This window comes from Indicator indicator, chromosome 11, assembly GCF_027791375.1.
Source record: "Indicator indicator isolate 239-I01 chromosome 11, UM_Iind_1.1, whole genome shotgun sequence".
Classification (NCBI taxonomy): domain Eukaryota; kingdom Metazoa; phylum Chordata; class Aves; order Piciformes; family Indicatoridae; genus Indicator; species Indicator indicator.
This window is the reverse complement of record NC_072020.1, coordinates 27,229,850-27,255,455: the sequence shown is the minus strand read 5'-3', so window position 1 is coordinate 27,255,455 and position 25,606 is coordinate 27,229,850. Positions and strand designations below refer to the sequence as shown.

Below are 25,606 nucleotides of genomic sequence, written 5' to 3'. Positions count from 1 at the left end.
TGAACTCTAAAGTGTTGTATGACAAGTTTTGATTTTGAAACTATGAGGACAAATAATTATAGTAAAAGTCTGTGAAACAGTATCAAAAGAGCATCAAGCACACACTAAATTTCTTCAGCACACCATATAAAGGTTTCCAGCAACGCTCTACTCCTACTCTACTACTAGCGTAGTACAGGATTTTAACTGTTTTTAGCTGAAACTCTAAATTGAGGGAATTCTGGAACAAGCTTGACCATTGACACATGGACAAGCACAGCTCAAGGCAAACATCACCATGGTACTTAAAACACAAATAAAATGTGTGTTAGATGAAAGCAAGTGAAAAGAGGAGTGGCAACTGGATTAAGAACAGAAAAAGGCAACTTTCCTCCTCCTGAGTTCTCCACCCTTTACTTCTGCCTATCTGAAGGCATTCTCCAAGCAGCTGATGACAAAAGTCTTTTATTTAAAGTATATGACTTAAGTATATGCATTAACACGTTTCACTTTAAACGTAGAGCAATAGAAGCACTTTTCAGGCAACAGCCTGAAGAATAATCCCATCCTAATCACTTCTAGTTACACTATAGCCTTGTATTAATATCTGAAATCAAAGCAAAAGCTGATACTGTCAACGTGTCAAATATTTCCTCACACATCTGTAGAGGCAACTTGGCCTTATGACCAGTAGCCATTATCTAGGCAGTATGATTGCTATCTGTGACTTAAAACAAGTACCCAAAGCACATCAATTTCACAGGCTCTTCCTGGCTAAAAAAAACCCCGACTTATCTGCCAGGCACAGGTCACTGAAAAAATACAAAGAATCAAAGCATAGTATTTATCTGATTACAGAGTAGCAACAGGGTAGTATAAATTGATCAATCCACCCAAAAAAACCCAACTTACAGTAAATTCTGAATCGAGAGCTTAATGTATCAAAAGCTCAAGAAATATAACATTTCAAAAGAGTCACAGCCTACCAGTATAAAGGAAGTATATAAAACTATTTTATTGACCACTGTTCACCAGTATTTACAATAAAGTAAACAATATACGGTCTGATAACATTCAAATTACTACAAAGTTAGTTTTCACTTGGTCTTCTTGAGACCAAGTGATCCCAAATACTAAAAAGAATGATTCTACAGGTTTAAAGAGCTAGGTTTGGGTAAAGAAGATACATGCACATCGATAGTACAGAAGACAAAAAACATCTGTGAGTTTGTTTAGACATTCATTATGATTTTGTAGTAACTATGGAAGTTTATGAATGTTTTATAAAAGCTTTTAGTAATATGGAGGAAGTAGTAGTATCAAATGTGATAAATGAAACAAGTCGCAGAAAGCTTTTATTTACTTGCTGTTGATGCAAAACATACTACTTCAAAAAAATATCAAATTTGATTCGTTAGAACATATGCTTCTCACATTGCTAATAAATCAAATTTCAGGTTTTAATATTCATATATATAAAAACAACAAAAAAAAAAATCAATGCAAACAATTATTGTGCTTCATCTTCTGGGCATGAGTGCCAAGTTAGTCGCTCTTCATAAAAAGCGATTACGATCTGAGGACACTTCACATTAGCTTCTTTGGCCAGCACCAGATCTGCCTCATCAGAATCTTTCCTGTTGTAGAAGAAAACGGGATTTAAGCAAATGCATACTTGTCAGTTCAGTACATTTAGCAGCTCTAAATAAGGTCAGTAAATTCTGAAAAGACTGTCAGCTAGAAATCAGTTTTCAGTATACGTTTCACTGTAGCTACCAAGGATTTCCATGCTAATGGCAAGGTTTCATAGCTGCATCTAACTGCCTTTTTTTTTTGTTCTGTTTGAAAGGAAAACGCTACTCAAAAGGAGCCATTTACACAATTACCCATTGCAGTATGTAATGAAAGAAGTAATTTTGTCTTTTAAAGCATAATCAAAACTTCAAGGTGAGCCTTTAGTAAAATCAGTATCAGAAGTCTTAAGAGACGGTATTTACAATCAAAATGTTATTACTGTTTATGCAATTGACTTCCTGTGTTTCATACCACTACTATTGATGCTGCCTCAGGGTAATAAAACAAATTTTTCAGTCTGACATGCTTCAGATTCCATTTTCAAGTGCATGCTGCCTTTGTAAGCCAGTTTTGTGCATACATATTCATATCTATCTTTGTTGCCTACAATCAAGTACAAAAACCTAATCCGTTGCAATGCAAGTAACAAAAAAAGTGCTTCTTTTTTAAGTTTCCTTGGTTTCATTTTGCCAATTGTCACTACAGAAATTCAGACGGTCATGATCTGTATTTTCCAACATTTTTAAGTTTCACATCAAATTTATGAAAAATTTAAAAAGGCAGAAGTGAGACAGAATGTTCCAAAGCACTAATGTACAGTAGTCTAGGCACATCACATGACAAATCATTTTTCTGGAGAACACTCAATTTAGCCCCAGAAAATGATGCCCTTCACAAAGTCTGTGGAAAGCTATCATTCTCATCCCACCACCGTAAGAATTTTGACCCCCAGCAAATGTGAATTCAATCTCTTGTATTCTCAGGACTGGAAAAAAGTACTAATTTTATCCTACTGGTTCACAGGGCAAGAAGTCCTTCTGTCCACACTATAGGTGACAAAATTTGTCTCCACCTACTCTCCCCACAAGACAAACTCACTCCATCCTTTTCCCCATCTTACTAGGCCACGATGATAAATCTCTCCTTCATATTGTTTATTCTTCATTTCAAATGCAGCTCCCTCTACATTATCTGCATCCATTTCCACTTGGTTGCAGCAGAATAGCTGGCATTATAGTTGGTTAAATGGTTGGCTATCTAGCAGCTGGCTTCTGCATTTTGGAACATGTAAAGCTGATTTCTGCCTGCCATTCCCTCAGTAAGAGCACTACCAAGATCCAGCTTTTCCACAAAAATGACAATTTTTCCGTATTTTACCAGAATGTATCTTTCAAATTTCTACTTCTGTAAAACTGAACCAACAGAAACTGAAGTTATTTTAGGTTCTGAAGGAAGAGGGATTAACTGATTACAGAAGCTTTGCTTTTTAAGAATGCAAGGTTAATAAGCAGACTACCAGCCTCTCTACCTCACTTTTGAAGTCGTCTCATTAGCTTAATTGCAGCATGCCCTCAAGATGGACAAAAACTGTGGATGTAAGACTTACCATTTCATGAGAAACATAAGCTCCCCACTGCTATCTGTAGCCCCAATTATTCTCTCAGGATCAAGACCCCTTGCAAACCCTCTTGGTTTATCAACCTGTTGAGTAAGCGAGAAGATTGTTACCTCGGTTAGGATAAAACTCAGTTTTGGCATAAAGCTACATATATGCATTCTTGTATATATATATATATATATATATATGTGCACATCAGAACAAAATACATAGGCTTACATAATTATACAAGCTATAATTAGACATAAACGTCTGAAGATGGCATTAATTTTATTTTTTTCAAGATTGATCTTTAGGTCAAGTCATTTACATGTGAAGTCACAATGAAGGAATTTTACATCCATGTTTCTAAGCAATTCTGAAAACTCAATAGATGAAACAAGTGATTTAAAAATCTTTGTAACACATAAACAAAAGAGCATGGCCAGTAAAAGAAACAAAATAGGCAAAGCAAAAATGCACTCCTAGAAGTGGGAAAAACACACCATTTTCAGCAAAACAACAGGTTTGGGTTGGCTTAAGCCAACCGTAAAACTGCACCCTTGAGGAATATCTTAACTCTTCTTGGCTCACTGAGATTGCACTAGTAGTAAGGAATGTCACAACTACTTCCTGTATTATTTCCTCTAGATTCACAATATTCATTTTGAGACAGGGGCTGCTACTGGACCAGAAGAAGACACACAACTGACTTCGTAATGAAATTAGAATATTCTTTGTATCATCAACTAATCCTTCTTATGCCTTCCAAGATTTTCTTACAATAACCACACATCCAACAGTTGTCTTCAGTAAACCACTGACACTGCCAACCAGTTTCATTGCAAATTGCTAGTCTGAAAAGTTAAGACAGGAAAGTGAACTACTGAGCATGTAATTACGTTAAGGGTACTTATCAGCACTAAAATTTGTCCTATCATTTGTTCCTTTAAATTGTACAAGAAACCCAGAAAGGTAGGCTTTCTTCAATCTCCCTTTCTACTCCCTCTCCACCACCATGTCTGGTCCTAACCTACATTAACTGCCTCATCTTCCTGTTTTGCCGTCTTCCCACTCTCCTATTTAAAGTCATATCCTAAATATGAAAGCTAAACCAGAACTTCATCTTTTCTCCATTCATGAACCTTTCGCTCTAATGCAAAGTTGGGTACTTAGTATTATTCATAAATAACTCTTAACCTGTCTTGCTTTCAATTTCTCAGTAGGAGTCATGGGACAATGCAAGAACTTCTACTCATCATTTGGCTAGTCTCATTAACCACCATGATTTATTACTCTTTTCAAGCCACAGTTCCAGAGGCTGTGTTTTTTTACAGTTTTAAACCTGTGTTTGGTCTCATTCTCAAAGTCACAACAGGATTTTGAGGGGGACAGGGATGGAAAGGTAGGGAAGAGATGCAGGAAAAACAAAGCTTAGCACATGAACATATACTTACAGAATCACGCTTTTTCTTTGATTTACTATCATCAGATTCGCTATCTGACAAAGCTTTTCTTTTGGCACCATCTGTTTTTTCTTTACCAGCTTTCTGAGAGTTCAGAAAAGCTTCGATTAACTCTGGACAATCTAAGTTTTCTTCAGGTTCCCATGTGTTGTCAGCACTGAAACATACACACATTTATGTAAAACTAGGAAAAGAAGAAAAACGTAAAACTAGCCACATGGCTCACCTTAAGCAATTTAATTTTTTTCTCATTATGTAAGGCAGGCTTCTTAAATTTAAGGATGCTTATCTTGCCATCTTTAGTAACTTTCATGTACTGCATTTAGTGACTGAAAGCCATATGCTCTATTGCTGAAGAACAATGTTCTTAATCTGGAGATACAGAATAAGCAGCTCTATTAACTCCCATCATCTGGGTGGGATCATAGGAGTTAAAAAGAATGATTCCTACTTTAGCAAAACCTATCTGTCCATTTAAACTGACTCCCTTCCCTGGTTCCTCTAAAGACTGTCCATGCAAACAAACTATATTACATAAACACTAAGACTTACAGAGAACCGAATGTACAGAACACTCACTACCTACAACCTAAGTTATCTACGTCTAAGCTTCTATACATGAGGTACACTCTCAAAGGCTGTCTGCAAGCACTGATCTCAACTATACCTACAACTACCTTCCTCCTTCAAGCGACTACAGGAGGAACAAAGGTTTCATGTCCAGAGCTGGTCGCTGCAAATGTTCCAATCAGTGTGCATTTTGTTAATTAAAATTTCAATAAGGCCATGAATGCTCCCTACAACAGCTAAGGACTCCATCAGAAATCCTCTCGCACATATACTACCAGTGCTACTGCACAAGCAGGGTGCCTACAAATTGTTTTCAGTTACTGAAATATATTTTTGTAACTTCAAATCTGATGCTGAAATACTAAATGCATTGCATGTTGCTCTTATGCAGTTACCACTACACAAATTTCAGGTGCTAGAATGGAGAATGTTGCAATGCTGTCACTTATTTTCAAATGCTAGGTGCATCACCTTTTTTCAGCTAGTAGTCTGCCAGAAAGTGTCAAGAGAGAGAGAGGAAGGAAGGGAGGGAGGGAGGGAGAGGAGGGGGATGAAAGGGATAGGGAGGAAGGGAGGGAGGGAGTGGGGATAACTGTGTCTTTAACAATCAACTTTTTAAGTCCACTACAAGGTCTTCTCGTACTTCCTTAAGTCCTGGAAAAAGAGACTCAAAAGAGACCTTTTTGGGTATACCTAATAATGGCAACCATGACACAGCATTCCTTATGCAGATTCATCTAATTTAAGAGTAGTTCAAAGAAGTGAGTAATAAGTAAACTGTCTTCTTCAAATTCATTGCTTCAGGGATGCATTTTAAAACCTTGCAAATTTCTTACTCGGAAGTAATACTCATTCCACCACACTTCCAACAACTGACAGACTAGCTGACTTTGGCAAGATACTGACACAAGTTAAATCAAGGGACAGTGGTAAAAGAATAATCACTAAGGAGTTGGTGAAAGCCTTGGAACATTTTGTGAGCACAAACACTAAGCTACCTATCTTTTGTTTTATTTCCATGCTTTACTGCCCTACTTGACGCAATGTACGGACATCATACTATTGTTTCGGTTGGAAATGACCTTTAAGATCACCTGGTCCAACCGTTCCCTAACTCTATCAAGTCTGGTGCTAAACCACGTCCCTCAGCACCACATCTACAAGCCTTTTAAACACCTCCAGGGATGGGGATTCAATCACCTCCCTGGGAAGCGCATTCCAGTGTTCAATTAACCCTTCCAGCAAAGAGTTTTCTTCTAATATCCAGTCTAAACCTTCCCTAGTACAACTTAAGGCCATTTCTTCTGTCTTTCCCTTGAAGTTTTTAAAAATATATCCCTATAATCCAATTCCCTCTCTGCACAGATATTTCAAATAAATGGTTAGTATGCACCATTCTATCAAAAAAAAGGGGAAAAAAAAAAGGGAAAAAAAAAAAAAGGTAATGCCTTACTCTGTAAATCCTTTCCACTTCAAGTAGTATTCCACCTTTCCATTTACAACACGTCTGTCCAGGACTTTCTCCACAACAAACTCTTCAGGCTCTGCCTCTTCAACTTTTTTACCTTTGCCATTCTGTTTCTTTCCCATTTTGTGCTACAAAAGAAATTCAGAATGACATTATTCATTCTTTTGTTTTATACATTTACTTCACTGGCCAAATCCAACTTTGCTTAGTAACAGCAAAGAATCATGTATTTATTCACACTAAAGCCAGAAGCTCAGACTCCTTTTATGTTAGGGCATGTGGTCAGGTAACCTGAGCAAGACATGGGTTTTTTCAGTTGCTTAATGAGATACCCAACGCCACTTTCGTTAGAAGGTGAAATATTTTTCTCCATACACTCAGTGCCTCTACTTCCCTTGTAAATTTACTTCTTGGTGCTACATGCTCAAAAATTTATGAAGCTTCTAAAAGTTAACTGTATGCCTGTGAAAAGGCAGAGGGCAAGAAACAGCATAAGGCAGAAGTAAAGAAAAGTGATAAGGGAACTGTGAAAATGTGTAAAATAGAAAAGGGGTGGTACTCAAAAAATGGTGGTTACTACCTTTTCCAACAACAACAACAACAACAAAAAAGAAGCTGATGGGAGCAAAGTTTATGATGTATTGCTACGATAGACAAAATACTCAACCCATAACTACTGAACAGGATGCATGCTAGGAGCATTCCATTACTATAGTCCCTTCTCATTCTTAGCCATGCACCAATGTAACTCACATTCAAACAGAGGTCACAAAGGTGCAGAAATTTAAGACAGCTACACTTAAGTACAGCACTTAACACGTAAACAAAATTTTGCTAACTTTAAAAACTTTGTAAGCGTTTGAAGTTTACATTTCATACCTCAAATAATATTAAGTTCTTAATATAAATATTACATCCACATCATCCTCAAGGCATTCCCAGTTTCATAAGGCACGATTAAATAGTAATGAGACAGATTGCAGAATTTCCTCATTTGTAATCTTAAAAATGTTGGAACGAGCCTATCATGTTATTGCATTGTGTTTCTGGAGCACTAGCAGACCAAAAGCAGTTTGCTTGCCATTTTGGACTGCACCTTATAAGGAAACTGTTGAAGTGGCAGCCACAAACTAATGAGAGCAGTATTAAGCTCCTAAAACATATAGTCATACAGCACCCCAAATCAAACCAGACAGAACTAATTCCTCACTAATGCACTTCCTATAAAACAGAAAACAAACAAGCAAAAATCACAAAGCATCTCTATTTGCTCAGTGGCCTTTCTCTGGTCCTCCCTAGAATTAATGTAGATTAGATTGAGAATACTGCGAAGCACTTTTGAAACTGTAAAATTTTTAGACTTTGTCTTGATGTGAAATGTAAAATTTAGGTGAGACACAAGGAAAACTGTCTTCTTTTTGGGAACTGAAGATTTTGAGCCAATTCATTCTTTCCAAAGCCCTGTCTTTGTCTCCTTAATTTTCGTAATTTTCCCTTCTCTCCCCAGAATAGCTTTACTCCGGCTAGCAACACATAAATTGAAAGTGCAAACAAAGAGGAGGAAAAGCTTCCAGCTTCTCTTTCAAACAGCAAGTTTCTGTATAGATCTCAAGTGATACATGTTTTGATTCAGAAGTATAGAGGAGAGATTATCTAAAACAGAGCATGTATTTCCAATTAGAGTTTAACTGCCTGCATATCCCAGGTGTATTTTGACCACAGCATTCACGTCTGAAAAATGTCAGCTTAAGCACACTGGCTTTTTTTGCCTCCACAGGAAAAAGTAAGAAAGACTGAAATTGAAGGAAAACAGAAACATGAATATGTCCAATGCTTCTATGAAGGTAGCTTCTTTCAAGAAATGGAAGTGTGAAAAAGAGAAACAGGTGGAGATGAGAAAAATAAAAATAGAAGCAAAGGAAAAAAAGACACAGACTCACTATACCATAGTAATAACAATTATAATTACTGGTGATGAGGAAAGCAGGCTACAAGTGGGGAACATCTCCATCTGTGCTCTCCGTTGGACTAAAATTCTTTGATTCAATGGAAGACTGCTTCCTGGTACTCTTTCGGCTTCACTAATTCTTGTCACTTAAAGACAAACGTATTGGATGTCTGTATCAAAGCAACTTTTTAAATTAAATTTCTAAGACTTAAGTATCTACATGATCTTCCACAGCAGAAAATCAATGTCACGAGAAACTATTTTTCTCTTGAAGTAAAAAAAAAAAAAAGAACATAATTCAAAATATGTTGCTTTTTGGTTTTAAATATTAGATATTTAATAAGTTCTTGTGCGCATCAGCGCTGCTTTCCAGACTCTGGAACCTTTCCAACCTATTAAAACAATAGTTGATTGCAGAACCTGCAGAAATACTGAACATGTTAAAAATCTATGCATTTTGAGATTACACAAGGCAACCTTAATCTTGGCCCACAAGTGAACATGGTACCTGACTGAAATTAAAGGGTATTAAATGTCCACTAGATCCCTGAAGTTTCCTTCTCTAGGGTTGCATGTTGTAAGCTGCAACTTGGCCATGTGACCACTGAATGCTAATTTACAGAGTGTTTCCCTTTCTGCATTTAGAAGTCACATATGACAGATGCAGATCTGTGGATAACTACTTTCTTTGAGGAACAAGATTTTAATCTTAGATCTTTAATCAAGATTTCAACACTGATGTGACACTGTGGCAAAAGATTTTAACGTACAAGAGGTAACAAAATGGGAATTACAGTTCCAGAGCTACACTCTCTCTTAATGCATTTATGTTTTGCATGCAAATACACAATGAAGCAGTATTAGTTATGGTTCCCATGGGAACCATAACTGATTTTCTGACCTGTGCAGCAAAATTTTCAACATCATCAGAAGATTAAAAATACTGCATTCACAGATTGTTTCCTCTCCCTGAAGCACCTCTTCCCCAGGCTAACTCATTCTCTTTTTCAAGTCAGGGAAAAATGGGCAATAAATTACTAAGAGAAAGTCCAGGCATTCACCTTGGTGAAATCTTGTAAAATAGTTTGTCATCATACAACACAGAGGAAGCACTCCAATTGCACTTCTAAGACAAGAGTTAATGTAAGTTTTCAACTTATCTTGATCTGGGTCAACCAGAAATCATTCCAGTAAATTTAAGAACAGACCTTTTGTGTGCATTATAAATCCATTGTTCTGCTTTCCAAATTTCAAATTCTGTGTATTTTTGCTTCCTTCCCCACCTCAACCTCAGATGCATCTCACGCTATACTTTTTAAGTTATGTCTTTCACAAAGCTATGTATCATTATTAGCCAAATGGTAACCAGCAACCAACTGCCCTCAGAAGTCCATATTTTAATGTCAAGCAAAGCTTTACAGGACTTGAGATCCATGAATGCATCATTATAACCGTCCAGGAGGGGTTGACATCTGATAATCTCTGCTCCTATGAAATTCAAAGAAACTGTTATTTGTTAAAAATAATTTCAAAGGCATCTTAACTATGCCGCGTCATTTCCCAAATATGTTATTTTTCATCTATAAAAATTGCCTTTTCTCAGGCAATTAGTTTTCCCCAAATACACTGGGAGAAATTAAATGAATACATGATTTGATTTTTCACAAATATGATAAATTACATGGTGTGCTGAAAGGAGTCTAAAAAAATCCTTAGTATTTTCCACTGCAGAACAGGTGAAATAGCACAAAGTCCTTTAATTATTTTTTTTCCCAACAAGTCTCTTTAGAAATGGCAGATTTATTAAAGCCAATGTCCTTTCTAGTAGCCTTACTTTCTGGACCTGAAATTCTGGTCAGAATAATGCTGGGGAGGGGAGATGTGGATGTATCTTTTAAATGGAGATGCCAAGTTATAAGTTTGAAGAAAAATATGTTGATTAAATCCTTATATACTTTAGGTGTGCATGAACTTACCAATGCAGTTTTATTGGAGGCCATTTTTATTGCAGACTTGCAGAGCTTTTACTAGAAAAATGCATGACAATTAAAAGGAAGTTTACATTACTCAAAGAAAGGCATCCCAATACAAGCATGGTCCTTGTTCCAACCCCCATGTATTCACTGCATATAACATTTCTAATACGGATTAAATCCAGAACAAAAAGTAGGTTACTACTTTGTCCGGTGTAACCCAGTAACGCACCGATATGATAACCAGGATAAACGATACTGACAAAGTGGTATTAGGGTTGAAAAAAAGGTTTTTCCCAAGGCCTTCTAAGGCATAGAGATGTTTCTAGGGAAAAGGGGGAGGACCATCAGGGATGCTTTTTTTCCTGAAACCCAACAGAACAAGAGCTCAGATTCTGGCAGTTGAGATATACCCCTAGGCATATTAACTGCGAATCTGGTGGGCAGCAGCTACATAATCTGAGGTGTAATAATGAGTCACCCATAATCTTACATTGTATTATATGCTTAAAACAGCAAGTATTTATCTTAGTGCAACTATAACGTTGCCTTCTGCTTCTCAAGTTTGCGAGAGTTAAGGTCCTAGAGCAATATTAACTCAGCTAAGCTGTACATGACATTTTTAACCTATGCAAATGATGCTGAACACAATCCATCCCCTTTTCCATGTCATTTCTCTTACTCGCCACCTCCTTAGGCATGTATTGTCCCCGCCCCACTGCAAACTATATAACTGTTAGGATTCCCCATACGCCTGGGCAAGGCAAAAGAGAAAAGTCGTTCAAGGCCAGAACACCGCCCGGACTCTGCAATCCCGCTGGACTCTTCCCTGACACGGGAGGCATATTTGGGCAGTCCCATAGGCGGTGGGGCAGGTGCAGTGGGAGAGGAGCTGGGGCTAGGGCCCCGGCGCCGAGGTGCTTGTCGTGTCCCCGTTTGAAAAGCAAGAGAAAGGGGAAAATAAACAGCAAGAATAGTAACAAAACCCCCGTGCCACCCCACCAGAAAATAAAGGCGGCCCTGCGGAGGCCTGCTGGGGAAGGCTGCGCCTCGGGCCTGTGGTGGGCGCACGTGAGGCCAACAGGGACGCACCGTGCAAGCTAACGGGACTACCCCGGGCGGCATGGGGCCTGCCCGCCGCCCCACAGCCAGGGCTAGGGCCGGGGCGGGGGTCCGCCGCTCCCGCACAAGGCAGCACTGGCTGCCCGGCAGGCCCCGTGCGCCGCGCACCCGGTGCCAGGGCCCCTTACATGCCGCCTCCCCCACCCCGCCACGTTTTCCCCGGGCCCGGCACACGCCGGAGAGCGGAAACGCCCGGCCGTGGAGGCCGCCCCTCAGCGGTGGCGGGCTGGCTTTGTCTCCCAAGCGTATCCGCCACCGCCGCGCGGGTGCTGCTTGCCCCTGTCCCTGCCCCCGCCCCCCAGCGCAACCCTTCTTCCCCGCGTCAAAGCCCACTCGCTCCGAGGCCTTCCTTCCCTCCCTCCCTGCCGCGGAGGCCGGGAGGCGCCGTCACAGCGCCGAGGCCGCGGCCCCCGGGCAGCCCTGCTCCGCCCGTTACCCCCCGCCGCCAAGGAAGCGGCAGCGTACTGACGGGGTTTTCGGGGCGGGGGGGGGAAGCGGGCGGGCTGCGCCCCGTATCTTCCCGCAACGGCCCGCAGGCAAGGCTTGCGCAGCGGGGCGCAAAGGGGAATCGGGGCGGGGGAAGGGGGAAAAGGAGACGGATGGAGCAAGAGTAAGAGGGAGAAAGAGAGAAGGATACAGACTTCAATGGTGTCCAGCCGCTCGGGTCTCCCGTCTCCTCCTTGCTCTCGCCCTGCGCGCACTGAGCAACGGCGGCAACAGCGACATCTGAGGGGGGTTGAGGCGGGGGATGGGGGAAGGGAGGGAGGGAGGGAGAGAGAGAGAGAGAGAGAGAGAGAGAGAGGGAGGGAGGGAAGGAGAGGGGGGGAGCGACTGGGCGGTAGCGCGGCGCAGGGCAGGGCGTGCACGGTGGCTGGTGGGGCTGGGCTGGCCGAGGACTGCGCGCCGGCGGCTGACGGGGCAGAGCACACGGCGCCGCCTACACGCGAGCTGTAGCCTCATACCATCGTCGTCGCCGCCAGCACAGGAGTGGGGCCAAGACGTCTCTCCAACGAGGGGCTAGCGCAGGACCGCGTCAGGCGTCCAAAAGAAGGAAGATGCCTCGCGGCGACAGAGAAAGCGACTGGGTAAGCCGGGGGCGGCGGGCGGGGGAACGGGCCCGTGGCACCCGGTAATTGCGGCCGCCATGATGGCTGCCGCCATGAGGGCGTATTGGGCCTGAGCGGACGCCGCCCGCAGCAAGCGGGGCTCTCAGTCGGTGCGGCCTTGGCAAGCTCTAGGAGCGGGGAGAGTGGGCAGGGAGCGCGGGAGTATGTTTGAAGCTTGTTGCGGCGTGTCTGAGGGGCCGTTTGGAGCGCAGCCATTTCCCGCGTTGCGGTGGGGAAGGCCTAATCGTTAGGGTGTTGGGGGGGAGGAACTTAAAAAGTCATTTATTGGTAATGAAAAGAGTCGAAATCGGCGGGAGTAGCTTTGCTCCGAATAAGGAGCGTTGATCGGTGTTGGCATTCCCCAGGAGCTGGGGAGGGGGGAAAAGAGGGGGCGGGAAGAAAGGAGCAGTTTCCAGCGCCATTTCCTTACGGCGCGGGAGGCAGCACTCACCCTTTGTCGCTGTGCGTGCGGGCCTGATGAAGAGAGAAAAATGGAGGGATAGGGGAAAGGAAGGATGACTGGAGTGCCAGAGCGGGCTGCGCGCCCGATGTCGGCGGTGCGGGGTAAAGTGGAGCGGGCTGCGGCGAAGTCCGCCTTTTTTTGCTGGTTCCCCGGCCCCCGCAATGTGTTGGTGCTGGCGCCAAAATCTGGGTAGTTACCACTTCCTCCTGCACGGGCGGAGGGGGAAGGGGACGGGGGGAAGGCTTCGGGGGTGCGCTTTGCTCGGCTCTTGCCTGCTCCCAGTCGGTACCACGGGTGACAGCGGGGAGCGCAATGGCCAGGGGAGGGAAGGCGATGCGGTGCTGCCTTCGACTAATTATAACCCTTCGCATTGAGTTTTGAGCTTTCGGGGGCCGCTCGGTAATTTCCGGAGAAAAAGCGGCACGGTGCCAATCGTGATCGGGGCGTTTCGGTTCCGTTCGGGCACGTATTGTGAGTCTCTTCCGTTGTCGGAAATTGCCGAACGAGCTGGATAGTCGAGGACTACTGCGTCTTTTTCTCCGGAAATTGCCGAACGGGGTACGAGCGTCATTATTTTCTGGTTCGGCAAATCCCGGAAATTGCCGAAGGGAGTCGAATGGGCTTCCAGTCTCGTTTCGGCTTTTTCCGGCGGCTGTCGAAGCAGATAAGCTAGACGACGGCAGCTCCTTCGGCTCATTTCGGAGACAGCCATTACTAACGGAGTTGATGAGTTTTTATTACGTGATAAAAACACGTAGGGGCGTTATACAGAACTGCTACCCCTTTGAAGACATTTAAGCTCAAGATTCAAGCTTTTTTTTTTTTTTTTTAAAAAAAAGCAAACCTAAAATCTCGGAAGCGAGCCTGGGCTGGAGGAGGGCGCTAGTACTACGCGGAGCTGAATTTCAAATTACGTAACAGTTAAGGCAGCCATTACTGACCAACCGTACGGTACTCTCTAGAAGGAACGCGTAAACCATGAAGAATATGGTACGTGAAAAGGGGAAATGAAGCGTTTGCTTTAAGGAGCGTGGCGCGCTTGGTTATGGATACGGAGTGAATTTTTCTTAGGTCTGGGCGTTACGACCGAGTAAAGATCTCTTCTCGGCGCAGGTCTGGGTGCCGCTACTAGCTCCCGGTCGGTACGCCCCGTGTTAGGGGGCTGGGTATCTTTCTGGAGAAGGAGGCGTTAGCGGGAAGGAAGGTTCTAGAAGCGGCAGTTGGGGCTAGCGTGCAGCTGAGAGGCGGAAGATGAAGTAGCCGTGCATGGCAAGTTGGCGAGTTCCTAAATCGCTTGCCCGTTGGCCGAGCCGCCGTTAAAGTGGTACTGGAGGAGGGGGTATACGGCTATGGAGGTCAGTCAGTGTGTGGTCTGGGGAATCGCCTTTGCCCTGCTAGGTGCTGACCGGCCGCGGTGGCGCTGCTGGTAATGGCGGTGGTGGAGCGGGGGAGGGGGGGTGGGGAGTTGGGGGTGGTAAAATGGCGGCCCCGAGATTCGCTGTGCCGGAGGTTGTGAAGATCGCCCCGGCGGCAAGAAAGCAAATAAGGTGGAAGGAGTAGTAAGGGATACGAGGCGGGCTGGCAGCTATAGCGTCTAGTACCTGTCGTGGGCGGAAAACAGCGCTTACAAGCTCTTCCTGGTCCCGTCTGTTAGGACACATTAGAAGCAGGATTTGGTTTCTCTTCGGCCTGAAGAGACACGGGTAATGGTTTTATTCTTGTTCATGGTGTTTTGTTTTGTGGGTGTTTGTTTTTTTTTTTTTTCCATTTTTTTTTCTTTCTAATTTTGCTTCTGTCTGGGCTCGGTGCATCCAGGATTTCTTTCCTTCCCGCCTCATCGCTGTCCCTGGAGGCGGCGGTTGCTTCTGGGCGCCATTTTCCCCTTCTAGCTTCGGGGGCCTTGTCTTCCTGCTGTCCGCCACATGGCGGAGCCGGCACGGTAGCCGCTTCCCCGACGTCCGGCAGTGGGGGAAGGGGCAGTACCAGGCACCAGGCTGTTGGATTGCAAAGACCTGTAGAACCTGGAGGGGCTAACTGGGTGCTTCGGCCGGGGCGAAAAGAGAGCGAGCGAGCCATGTCTTTCTAGTTTGGGACCAGTAAAAGGCAGCTTCGTTTTTAGCAGCGGGCGTAGCCATAATTCTTGCTTGTCTCTGTACTATTTGTTACTACTCAGGTTCGTAACTCTGGAGAAATCTGTGGGCACCTTGGAGTGTTTGTGCATATGTTATTGTTATATGAAATACATATTCTTGCTCTTACAATGAATTTCGCAGCAAGGCCGTGCGTTTTCCAGTCCTTCGAAGTGTTGCTTTAAGCCTGTGAAGGAAGGCTAAAAATAAGCACTAATGAAGATTCTACAGTTGATGGATTTCCTCTTGCATTGTGTTTCTGCCACAGAGTGTGTGATGTTTTTACCAAATGAGAATTTACATCAAGATTTTGAGAGGGACTGGAGTGGTAATTTTTAGCGTACATTTTACAGCTTTAGCATAAACTTCAGATGGTCAGAGCTCCCTGGACCGTCTAATGCTAGACTAACCGGAGCTTCTTAAAACTGACACATTTACGACAAGTAGTCTCTCTACATCCAGAGGCTGCGTGTATATTAGTGGAACATCATGTTCACGATGTTTTCACATAGTTTTTTATTTGAAGAACTAGTAATGAATTTCATTACTTCCATGTCCTGCCTGGTTGTTGTTCTGGCTACAGCATGATCTGCGTAACAGTACATGGTAAATTACAGCTTTTGCGAATTTAGATCTGTAAAGTGTGTTCTTAACAGTTTAATTAGTAATGTATGGTATTTTTGTTCCCTAAAAATAATTCAGTTGTTACAGCTGATAGATTCCATTAATTCCTTAGAGTTTTATTTACGTGTTTTAAAGGTAAACGTAACTTTCTGGAAAAATCCTACTAGCCTACTAAACTCACTTGATTTTTGTAATATAAATTTGCATTATTAGACACATGACAATCAGTTACATAGGACCACAGAAGATAAGTTCTGCATGCAAGTAGTCCCTAATTTTAAGCAGAACTGAAGCAATTTGAAGGAAGGGTTGGGTTTTTTGGTTTTGCCTAAAATTATTTATCCACTAGCCTAGTCAAATTACGAATTTGAACTGCAGCATAGGATTTTAGTCCGAGTCTGGTGTGCAACATCCTTTATTCTTTTAACATGAGGTGTTAAAAGGAAGCTTGTACAGACAGTGCTAGTTTACTTTTTGTTCCTTAGAAGAAAAAAGAAATCAGATCCAATAGCAGATTCCAAGTCTTCCTAACATTTAAGATAACTGTTCTCAAATACAGTATTTGGGGGGTGGTGGTGGGAAAGAAGGGGATTATTTTTGTCATGGTTGACCTCCTTGTTGGACTTCAGTATCCCAAGCTGTTAATAGGATAATGCATTTTGAACGAAAACCCGTATTACTTAGAGTAACTGTCTCCCTGTTGCATGCATCTAGCTCCAGAGCTGCCTTGGACAGCTTAAGAAAACACGTTTGATAGTCTGAATGCAGATTGGCTTAATATTTCTAAAAACATTTGTACATGGAACTATTCTACTTGTTTTCCAGATATCCTTGTTTGTTATTGGTAGTCTATTTTCTGATGTCATCTGCATAGTTGATCATGCTGTGTAAGTCAGTTACAGCTCTAAGGGTGAGGTATTTGGGTTGTTTATAAAAGTTCTACCACCCTAGAGAAAACACAAACCCAAACACCCAAGCAGACGTGTATATGTAAAATTATGTAGTAGTACAAAACTGAAGCAATCATTACGTTTGAGTTCTCTTGTCCCTAGCAGGATTGTTGTTTTTGAAGCAGCATTCGGAAATCTTAAGTTTTGTGGAAAGGGACTACTTCCTAACACGTTTTTTCTGATTGTTGCTCTTTGACGTGAAATGGCAAAACTCATGATCTAGTGATGCTATTGTGTATAGAAAATTACAACTATGATGTTTAATTAGTATAGTAGGTACCAAGTCATTATAAAAGTATGTTTATCTAGTAGAGGTTGGAAGGTTTTCCCTTATGCTTTGATAGAATACCACATAGAGAATAAATATAATACCTTACTATTGGTCTTAAAATTTTTAATTATGTACTTGTTGTTCCAGCAGAAATGTCTGCTGGACAGTTGTAGCAATAATTTCTCGGAAAGGTAATAGAACAAAGTCTTACTGAAAGCATAATTATGTTAGTGGATACATATGTGAGTAAATGCTATTCATATCACTGTTTTAAAGGGAACCCACTTAGTTTTGAGAACTGTGCCTCTTGAAGGTGGATTGGTTTGCCTCTACTTCCAGATTAATTTTACCGATGCTCCCTCTTTAGCTATTATTAGTATCTTAATTTAATTTTTAATGCTTTGGGTAAACAGCAAGACAGTGTTCATGTACAATAATTCAAGCCATCTGGAATAGAATCGGGCTGTGATAATGTTACCTGTAACAAGAACTTCTGATCTGTGTTTTATTTTCATTTTCTTTAAAAAGCCTCTCCTAAAAATCTTTGAAAAGACTGCTCTGGAAATCTTCGAGAGTGGTGTTCCTCAGTGTTACTGGAGGAAGGAGAGATAGGAAGAAGGACATTATTAAAATCTCTGTAGTAGAAGTGCATGAATTACTTAATTTCTTCAGCAGTGGGAGAAAGTTAAGAGCCAAACCTCATTTTGAAAAATGTCTTACTGAAAGTTTTTGACCCTTAGGAGACTCTTCAGTGTCTGATGACACTGATCCAGACAAGGTATTATATTAATGTAATCTTCTTTTCTGTGACAGAGGGAAAAGGAGCAGTTCCGCAAACTGTTTATTGGCGGCTTAAGCTTTGAAACAACAGAGGAGAGCTTAAGGAGTTACTATGAGCAATGGGGGAAGCTTACAGACTGTGTGGTAAGTTTGGCATACCAGGATGCAGTGATGGCATAGAATGTTTAGAAATTGTAAAAGTGGGGTGTTTGTTTTCTGGATAGTTTAATGAAAAGATGGAATATTAAATTTCCTTAAGTGTGTGGTCCATTGAAGCTGTGCACAGACTTGCCCTTGCAAATTCTGTTGATAAGAGTAAGGAATCATTCTTAATATATTTCCTATAAAATCTGGATTATCTCTAACCACCAATTTCAGCACCTCACCTACTGAAGTGCATTCAGGAGTGCTTATACAAAGCACTATTTACATGTGTGTGATTGATAAGCTTTGGCAGAAAATTGGTAATCATGGTAAACAGGAAGAGGATGTCTTTCTGTGTGATACTTTCATAGCATCATTTAGGTTGCAAAGACCCTTAAGATTGTAGAGTTCAAGTACAAACGTAACACTGCCAAGTCCACTGCTAAACCATGTCTGTAAGCATCTTGTCTATATGTCTTAAATACCTTGAGGTAGTTGGCTCTTGCTGAAGTTTTTCCACTGAGTTGTTGTTGGGAGCAGTGAATACATACTTCAAAACATGAATTTAAATTGTGATCTTCAGAAAGCTTAAAAAAAAAAGTTCTAAATTTTTTAAAAGAAAAAACATAATTAGTAACACGTGTCACTAATACAGCAGCATTTGTGACTTGCAGGTGAAGTCCTGAAGGACAATGGTTTAAATGTCTTTAATAGTAAACAGCGCCATTCACTTATTTAATCAGCATGGCCTGCTATTTCATTAGAATTGTGTTTTGAAATCCAGTCAAGGAAGATGTAAATTAAGTTTGCATGCTTTATGTACGTGTTGTTGGTGTTAAGCTTAACACAAACCACATAAAAATGGTTTAAATGCGTTCATTGTTTTTAGGTAATGAGAGATCCTGCAAGCAAGAGATCAAGAGGGTTTGGTTTTGTAACATTCTCATCCATGGCTGAAGTTGATGCAGCCATGGCTGCAAGACCTCACACAATTGATGGAAGGGTGGTTGAGCCTAAAAGGGCTGTGGCCAGAGAGGTAAGCATGGTTTTGAAAACAAATACATTTTATGCCATGAAAAAGGAGTCTCTGTTTTAGACAGTTAAGCTTGTTCATGTTTAGTTAAAAGCCTGTAGTTGTGGCATGATTCCCCACGCTTATGATCTGTTAAATGATGCTGTTACATAAATTTATATCATTGCAATGAATTGCAAAGTTATTCCGATGGAAGAATCATGCAAGGGACACAACTAGAGTGTCAAAAGTATTGTTAGTGGATACATACTGGAACACCTCTGATTATGCAAACTATTCCTTGAAACAGCTACTGTTGCTAAACCTTAAATCAGTAAACTCCCATCAATGTCTTCTGACTGTCAGGTATTTCTAAAATGTGTAAAACTGAAGTGGCTAAAATTAGAGAACATAGAAATAAGAACTCTTCCAGTGGTGATGTATAGAGTCATCTTAGGATTGTGCTCGTTTTAGCTGAAGATGTACTTGGTTTTGAACTTCAGGGTGCCACGTAATTGTATGCACAGGAATGCAGCACATCTGTAAATTTTTCAGTGAGGTTACTGTTTTACAGGGATACTCAAGGAGCAAGTGCAAGTTTTGTGTCTTTTGTTTTACTGCATTGTGAGAACCCTGGGAGGGTTTATCAATTTAAAGTTGGACACAGATGTTCAACACATTTGAACTGATTAACTGAAATTTACTGAGCTATCCCAGAGGTCAAGGGAAATGGAAATTTTAACTACTGGTAGCCCTGTTAGCTGTGCTAGTTTTCTTAACCATTTACTGCAGAATGCATGAATAAGTAATTTCTTACCTGGTGCAACACTTTGGTTCTGATGCTCAAAGTGTAAAAATAACCCATGAATATGAGAAGTTGTCTTCTTATTTTGCAAAGAGTTTGCAATGCACAGCTGTGGATTTGCTAAGATTGAAGGAGCCTATGTGGTTGACATGAGTGGAATGTGGGTTTCACTGCTGTTGGAAAAATAGGAAGCAGATCCATCTTTGTTACAATTTTTAAAATGATTTATGTTCTGAAATACTTGCAGTTCTTTGAAACAGTTGATCTTAACATTTTGTCTAAACATGTTTAGATTTTGTAGCATTTCTGTCTGTATCTTTCAATGATTTTAAGGCTTTGACATAGGGGAGGAAAAACCTCCAAATTGCCCCATGTTACTGCTCTTCTAGAATGAACTTAAAGCAAGGTTGCAGGGACGTGTTATAAGAGGGCTACCGCACTGAAAATCTCAGTATTTCTGAAATCCTTACAAAACAGTGATTTGGGGAATTATTTTTATTTGTGGTAATACTCTTTTAACAGGAATCTGGAAAACCTGGTGCTCATGTTACTGTGAAAAAACTGTTTGTTGGTGGTATTAAAGAGGATACTGAAGAGCACCACCTTCGTGACTACTTTGAGGAGTATGGAAAAATTGACACTATTGAAATCATTACCGACAGACAGTCTGGTAAAAAGAGAGGGTTTGGATTTGTCACATTTGATGACCATGATCCCGTGGATAAAATTGTATGTAAGTAAGCTTCATTTCATTTTTTTTTTTTCATTTGATGGTTCTGGCGAATTATATGGGAACATGTATTTTAAATAAACTACTAGCTTCTTAGCTTAAAAATCGTGTGGTATTTTAGTGTGTTGGGTTTTTTTAAGGAGAAGGAGTATGTGGGGATGAATTTGCAAATCACTTAATTTTTGGAAGCCTGATACACTCTTGATTTGTTGCTGATGGTATCTTCTAACATTACAGTGCAGAAGTATCACACCATCAATGGCCATAATGCAGAAGTAAGGAAAGCTCTCTCTAGACAGGAAATGCAGGAAGTTCAAAATTCTAGGAGTGGGAGAGGAGGTAAGTACAAGTAATGGGTAGTGGTTTGTGATTGATTTTTATGTTCATTTTCCACGATCTCACTGCTTTTAAATGTTTACAGGGAACTTCGGTTTTGGTGATGCGCGTGGAGGTGGTGGCAACTTTGGTCCAGGACCTGGCAGCAATTTTAGAGGGGGAGCTGGTAAGACAGGCCTATTTGTACCCTTTGGTTGGTGCTGGTTGTTTTTTGGGTGGTTTTTTGTTTTTTGGGTGTTTTTTTTTTTTTTTTTTTTTTTTTTTTTTTGTCCCCTGCACTCCCCCTTTATTTACACTGTGTTTCTGGTTCTGGGTAACCTGTAAACTACTGCTGTTTAATTTTAAGTGCAGCTGCAGCAGTCAGAGAATTTATTTTTTTTTAAAAGTTGAAAACCTCTTCTGTAGTACACAAATTGATTATGTAGATATCTAGTAAAATTAAGTTGGAGAGGGTAGGGGGTGAGTTTGGTTGGGTTTTGTATTTAACTAAAAGCCAAAATTAATCTAAACGTGTAAGGAATTCAGAGGCTTCTTTGTAATTCTATACGGCATTTGGCTGACTTTTGCAGTGGAAGGGCTCTGAAATTAAAACTGGGTTGCCTTACAAATGAAAGAAAATGCAGAGCAATGACTGGATGTGTTAATTCACAAACGCTTTTCTAAATTCATGTGTATGTGTGCTTCATTGGTAATCCTGCAGTTTGGTCCTTAGGGCTACAGTGATTTGAGAATTCAGTTCGCTTCAGATGAAATACTTGTTGTTTGTCTTTTTTCTCCAACAGATGGATATGGAAGTGGCCGTGGATTTGGTGATGGGTATAATGGATATGGTGGAGGACCTGGAGGTTAGTTCACTACTTCGGTGGTAAGGTTGTTTTTCTCTCATGTAGAAATGTTTTTGCATTTACACACCATTTGTATCAATTGCTAAAGTCGTCGTCTTAAAGAAGCACATGTGACTGTTGCCTTGTGTTAAACCTTTATATGACAAATTGCGTGGTTATTTCTTGGATAAGCAGGCAATTTTATTTTCTTTAGAATAGTAATGTTTCTTAAATTTTCTGCAAAACCAGGATTTTAATTAAGCCTTTTTCAGTTGAGGCTTGTAGGCAGTTTAGGTTTCAGTCACAATTCCTTTGGGGTAGGAATTGGTATGTGCTTTTAGCAACAACGTTCACAGAAAGTTCTACCCTTCAGCTGTAGAGTTACAAAAAGAGAAAAAATACCCTCTGATGCCATAGAATTTGGTTGCTTTCTACACTGAAAAGCTTATTTTAAAGGATTGTATTGTCACAGGTGGCAACTTTGGTGGCAGTCCTGGTTACGGAGGTGGAAGAGGAGGATATGGTGGAGGAGGACCTGGATATGGCAACCAGGGTGGGGGCTATGGAGGTGGTTATGACAACTATGGAGGAGGTAACTTACTGGCTTGAAACAACCAAGCATTTCAATTGTAACTAAGTACAAATCATTGGAGATTGCGGGGGGCTAGGGAGGGATGCTGGGTGAAAATGTTGTCTCAGGAAGCTCTTTTTTTCCAAATAGTATGAAACAGTTTGAAAAAGCAGTCTTACATACGATGTTGGGATGCTTCTGTGAGTTTGTACTTTATTTAAAATTTTAATAATGAGATAATTAAGGAGCACTGTACATGTTCTAGATCACCTAAGAATTTATCCATTTTTGTGTTGATAATGCAGGCAATTATGGAAGTGGAAATTATAATGATTTTGGAAACTATAACCAACAACCTTCAAATTATGGTCCAATGAAGAGTGGAAATTTTGGTGGCAGCAGGAACATGGGGGGACCATATGGTGGAGGTACTGTATATGTCCTGACATGCCTTGGAGGCAGAGGGGCTGGACTTTAGTCTTTTGAGGAGGTGGGAGGGAACCAAAAGAGGATGGATTATGATGGGTACAAAGAAGAAATTCGTTACAATGATGGTGGTGAGGCACTAGAATGGGTTGTCCAGGAAGTTATGGATTCCTCATCTCTGGAAAAAAGTGTTCATGGTTGGGCTGGATGGAGCTTTGAGCAGCCTGATGTAGTGGAAGGTGTCCTGCTTATGTCAGAGCCCTGACCTTTAAAGAGCACTTCCAACCCGAACCATTGAATGAGTCTAAGATCGATACGTAGAAATTGGATAACTTGTGCAATGGATGGACTGCAATGCTCACATGCTTTTTGAAAGTTTGCTACAGTTTCTCATATTGAGGCTGTTGTAAAGCTTGTCTCAAGGAAAATTTCCTATTTTTTTAAAAGATAAATTATAGTATTTTCTTCTTCCAGAATATTATGAAATGTTTTGCAGTTTGCAGACTGTAAAGATGCTAGTCAAGTTACATGTTCTTTTTTATCAACTAAGACTGTTTGTAGAATCTACTTAATGTCTGCTAAACTTGATTGGATTGCTTCCTCCCTCCCCCCCCCCTTTGTTGCAGTTTTTTTAATGCTCTCACCTTTTTGTTGTCTGTGTTACTTAATATGGTGTGTGGAGCTTATGAGATGGAAACTGAAACATAAAGCCGTTTCTTAAAAGGCTTAGCATGCAAATAAAGTCAACCCAAGACAGTGCAGTGCATCAAATTGCGTGTGACTCTTGAGTCTGCTAAGGTTTCAGCATGTAGTTCTTGTGGTAATTGTTGGAGGCTATTTAGAGGAAGACAGCAAAATGTTAAAATCTCTTGTCTATGCAGTCTCTGGGAGCAAAGGGGATGTTAATCTTCAGAAAGAATTTTAAAAACGTACTGATTCTGTTTCTTACTTTTTTACAATTGCAGGGAACTATGGTCCAGGGGGTAGTGGAGGGAGTGGTGGTTATGGAGGGAGGAGCCGTTACTGAGTTTCTACAAGCATGCCATGGGTAAGTATGTTTATAAATGTTAAAATTGCAGTGATTCTTGAGAGTAGCTGCAGGAGTTATAAGATTTTTAGGATCGTATTATCTTTCCTTTAAAAAATGGTTAGATGAATAATTTCATAACCTATTTTTTTACTCTTTACTTCTGTTGAAACAGGCTTCACTGTATAAATAGGAGAGGATGAGAGCCCAGAGGTAACAGAACAGCTTCAGGTTATCGAAATAACAATGTTAAGGAAACACTTATCTCAGTCATGCATAAATATGCAGTGATATGGCAGAAGACACCAGAGCAGATGCAGAGAGCCATTTTGTGAATGGATTTGGATTATTTAATAACATTACCTTACTGTGGAGGAAGGATTGTAAAAATGCCTTTGAGACAGTTTCTTAGCTTTTTAATTGTTGTTTCTTTCTAGTGGTCTTTGTAAGTGTAGAAGCATTCCTTTGATAATGTTAAATTTGTAAGTTTCAGGTGACATGTGAAACCTTTTTTAAGATTTTTCTCAAAGTTTTGAAAAGCTATTAGCCAGGATCATGGTGTAATAAGACATAACGTTTTCCTTTTAAAAATTTAAGTGCGTGTGTAGAGTTAAGAAGCTGTTGTACATTTATGATTTAATAAAATAATTCTAAAGGAAATATTGTGTAATTTTAGATTTTTTTTTAATACTGTAAAATAAGGCAAGGAGTGGGTAGTATAAGGTCCCACAAATTATATAAAGCTATTGTTGTACATGTAAAATTAAATGCTGGTCAGAAAATATGTTGTCTGTAAATTACCAGGTTTAAAGTATCTAGATAACTTAAGGGATATCTCTGCAAGGAGAAACACCTTTTTAGATCTTTTAGATGCTGCTTCTTCAATGGCAAGGAAAGGAAATATCCCCAGCGAGGTACTCTTCCAGGGACACAGGTCTAGTACAAGAGAAGTCTTGAAAACGTCACTAAGTTCAGCCAGTCTTAAAAAGCTGCGCTGTATTTCTGCAAAGCTTTAACTACAGTAGTTTATAAGGATGCCAACGAAGGCTGAGGGTCTAGAGCAAAGTAGTTCTAAGCTTCAGTTAAACTTCTTTAGGTAAGATCTTATTTACTTTTTTCTTTCTTAATGTTTCAAAACCAAGAAACTAATATTGTATGACAGTATTCTTTCAGTATAGTGATTGTCGTTATGTAGTTTAACATAGCAATGAATTGAGTTAACAATTACCAATTGAAAAATCTGTGAATCCTGTTTTCTTGTATTAAATTTTTTTACAAACAAATTTTTGTTAATTTCAGCTACTTAACATATTTTTTTCCTACTGGAATCTAGCTATGATATGAACCCTGGACAAGCATAGACTGCTGCCACTGTACACTGCTACAGTTGAACAAATGAGACCTGCAAGTGTCCATTAGTAAAGCTTTGCAAGGGTTCCATCCCTGGTGTTGGTAGTTAAAATGGTAGGTCACAAGTTAATTAAATCATACAACTTTATTTTTGCATCCTACAACATTTATTTTTTTTCTTGGGAGTCTGTGCATTATGGTGGTTGCAAGGTAATGCAGTGACGCTAGTTCTGTGCTGTTGAAAATGAACTCTGTTGTTGTGTCTTGTCTACTGTAATCTATTTTATATAACACGTTTCATCCTGAAGGTTCCCAAGTAACTGTAGACTGTTTACGTGTAAGGAAAAAAATTACACCACA

General features: G+C 40.7%; 2 protein-coding genes across 7 annotated transcripts; one reads left to right on the top strand and one right to left on the bottom strand.

Annotated features, from left to right (window-relative positions):
• Positions 1-824: 824 nt before the first annotated feature.
• Positions 825-13,353, bottom strand: CBX3 (chromobox 3). Of its 6 annotated transcripts, none has more exons than XM_054384718.1 (6): positions 12,340-12,447; positions 10,580-10,630; positions 6,641-6,783; positions 4,609-4,774; positions 3,161-3,255; positions 825-1,616 (listed from the first exon to the last, which is right to left on the bottom strand). In XM_054384718.1, the coding sequence occupies exons 2-6, from the start codon at positions 10,601-10,603 to the stop codon at positions 1,490-1,492; spliced, it is 555 nt and encodes a 184-aa protein (XP_054240693.1). In that variant the 5' UTR covers positions 10,604-10,630; positions 12,340-12,447; the 3' UTR covers positions 825-1,489. The 6 variants fall into 6 exon arrangements, with proteins under 6 accessions (XP_054240693.1, XP_054240692.1, XP_054240696.1 ...); XM_054384717.1 differs by lacking the exon at positions 12,340-12,447 and adding an exon at positions 8,625-8,749 and having other exon boundaries at positions 10,580-10,612; XM_054384721.1 differs by lacking the exons at positions 10,580-10,630; positions 12,340-12,447 and adding an exon at positions 13,256-13,353.
• On the top strand, positions 12,638-24,750 carry HNRNPA2B1 (heterogeneous nuclear ribonucleoprotein A2/B1). The gene is made up of 11 exons (XM_054384715.1): positions 12,638-12,783; positions 18,055-18,165; positions 19,055-19,201; positions 20,505-20,715; positions 20,950-21,051; positions 21,134-21,214; positions 21,831-21,893; positions 22,345-22,464; positions 22,749-22,871; positions 23,835-23,917; positions 24,072-24,750. The coding sequence occupies exons 1-10, from the start codon at positions 12,754-12,756 to the stop codon at positions 23,894-23,896; spliced, it is 1,050 nt and encodes a 349-aa protein (XP_054240690.1). The 5' UTR covers positions 12,638-12,753; the 3' UTR covers positions 23,897-23,917; positions 24,072-24,750.
• Positions 24,751-25,606: the final 856 nt, after the last annotated feature.

Excerpts from the sequence above, each read along its gene's own strand:
- CBX3 (XM_054384717.1), bottom strand. The coding sequence starts at position 8,666 with ATGGAGATGTTCCCCACTTGTAGCCTGCTTTCCTCATCACCA. Across the intron at positions 6,784-8,624 it reads GCCTGCTTTCCTCATCACCA|CACAAAATGGGAAAGAAACA; the intron begins GTAATTATAATT and ends TTTCTTTTGTAG. Across the intron at positions 1,617-3,160 it reads CTTATGTTTCTCATGAAATG|GAAAGATTCTGATGAGGCAG; the intron begins GTAAGTCTTACA and ends CTTCTACAACAG.
- HNRNPA2B1 (XM_054384715.1), top strand. The coding sequence starts at position 12,754 with ATGCCTCGCGGCGACAGAGAAAGCGACTGG. Across the intron at positions 20,716-20,949 it reads TCCCGTGGATAAAATTGTAT|TGCAGAAGTATCACACCATC; the intron begins GTAAGTAAGCTT and ends CTAACATTACAG. Across the intron at positions 21,215-21,830 it reads CAATTTTAGAGGGGGAGCTG|ATGGATATGGAAGTGGCCGT; the intron begins GTAAGACAGGCC and ends TTTCTCCAACAG.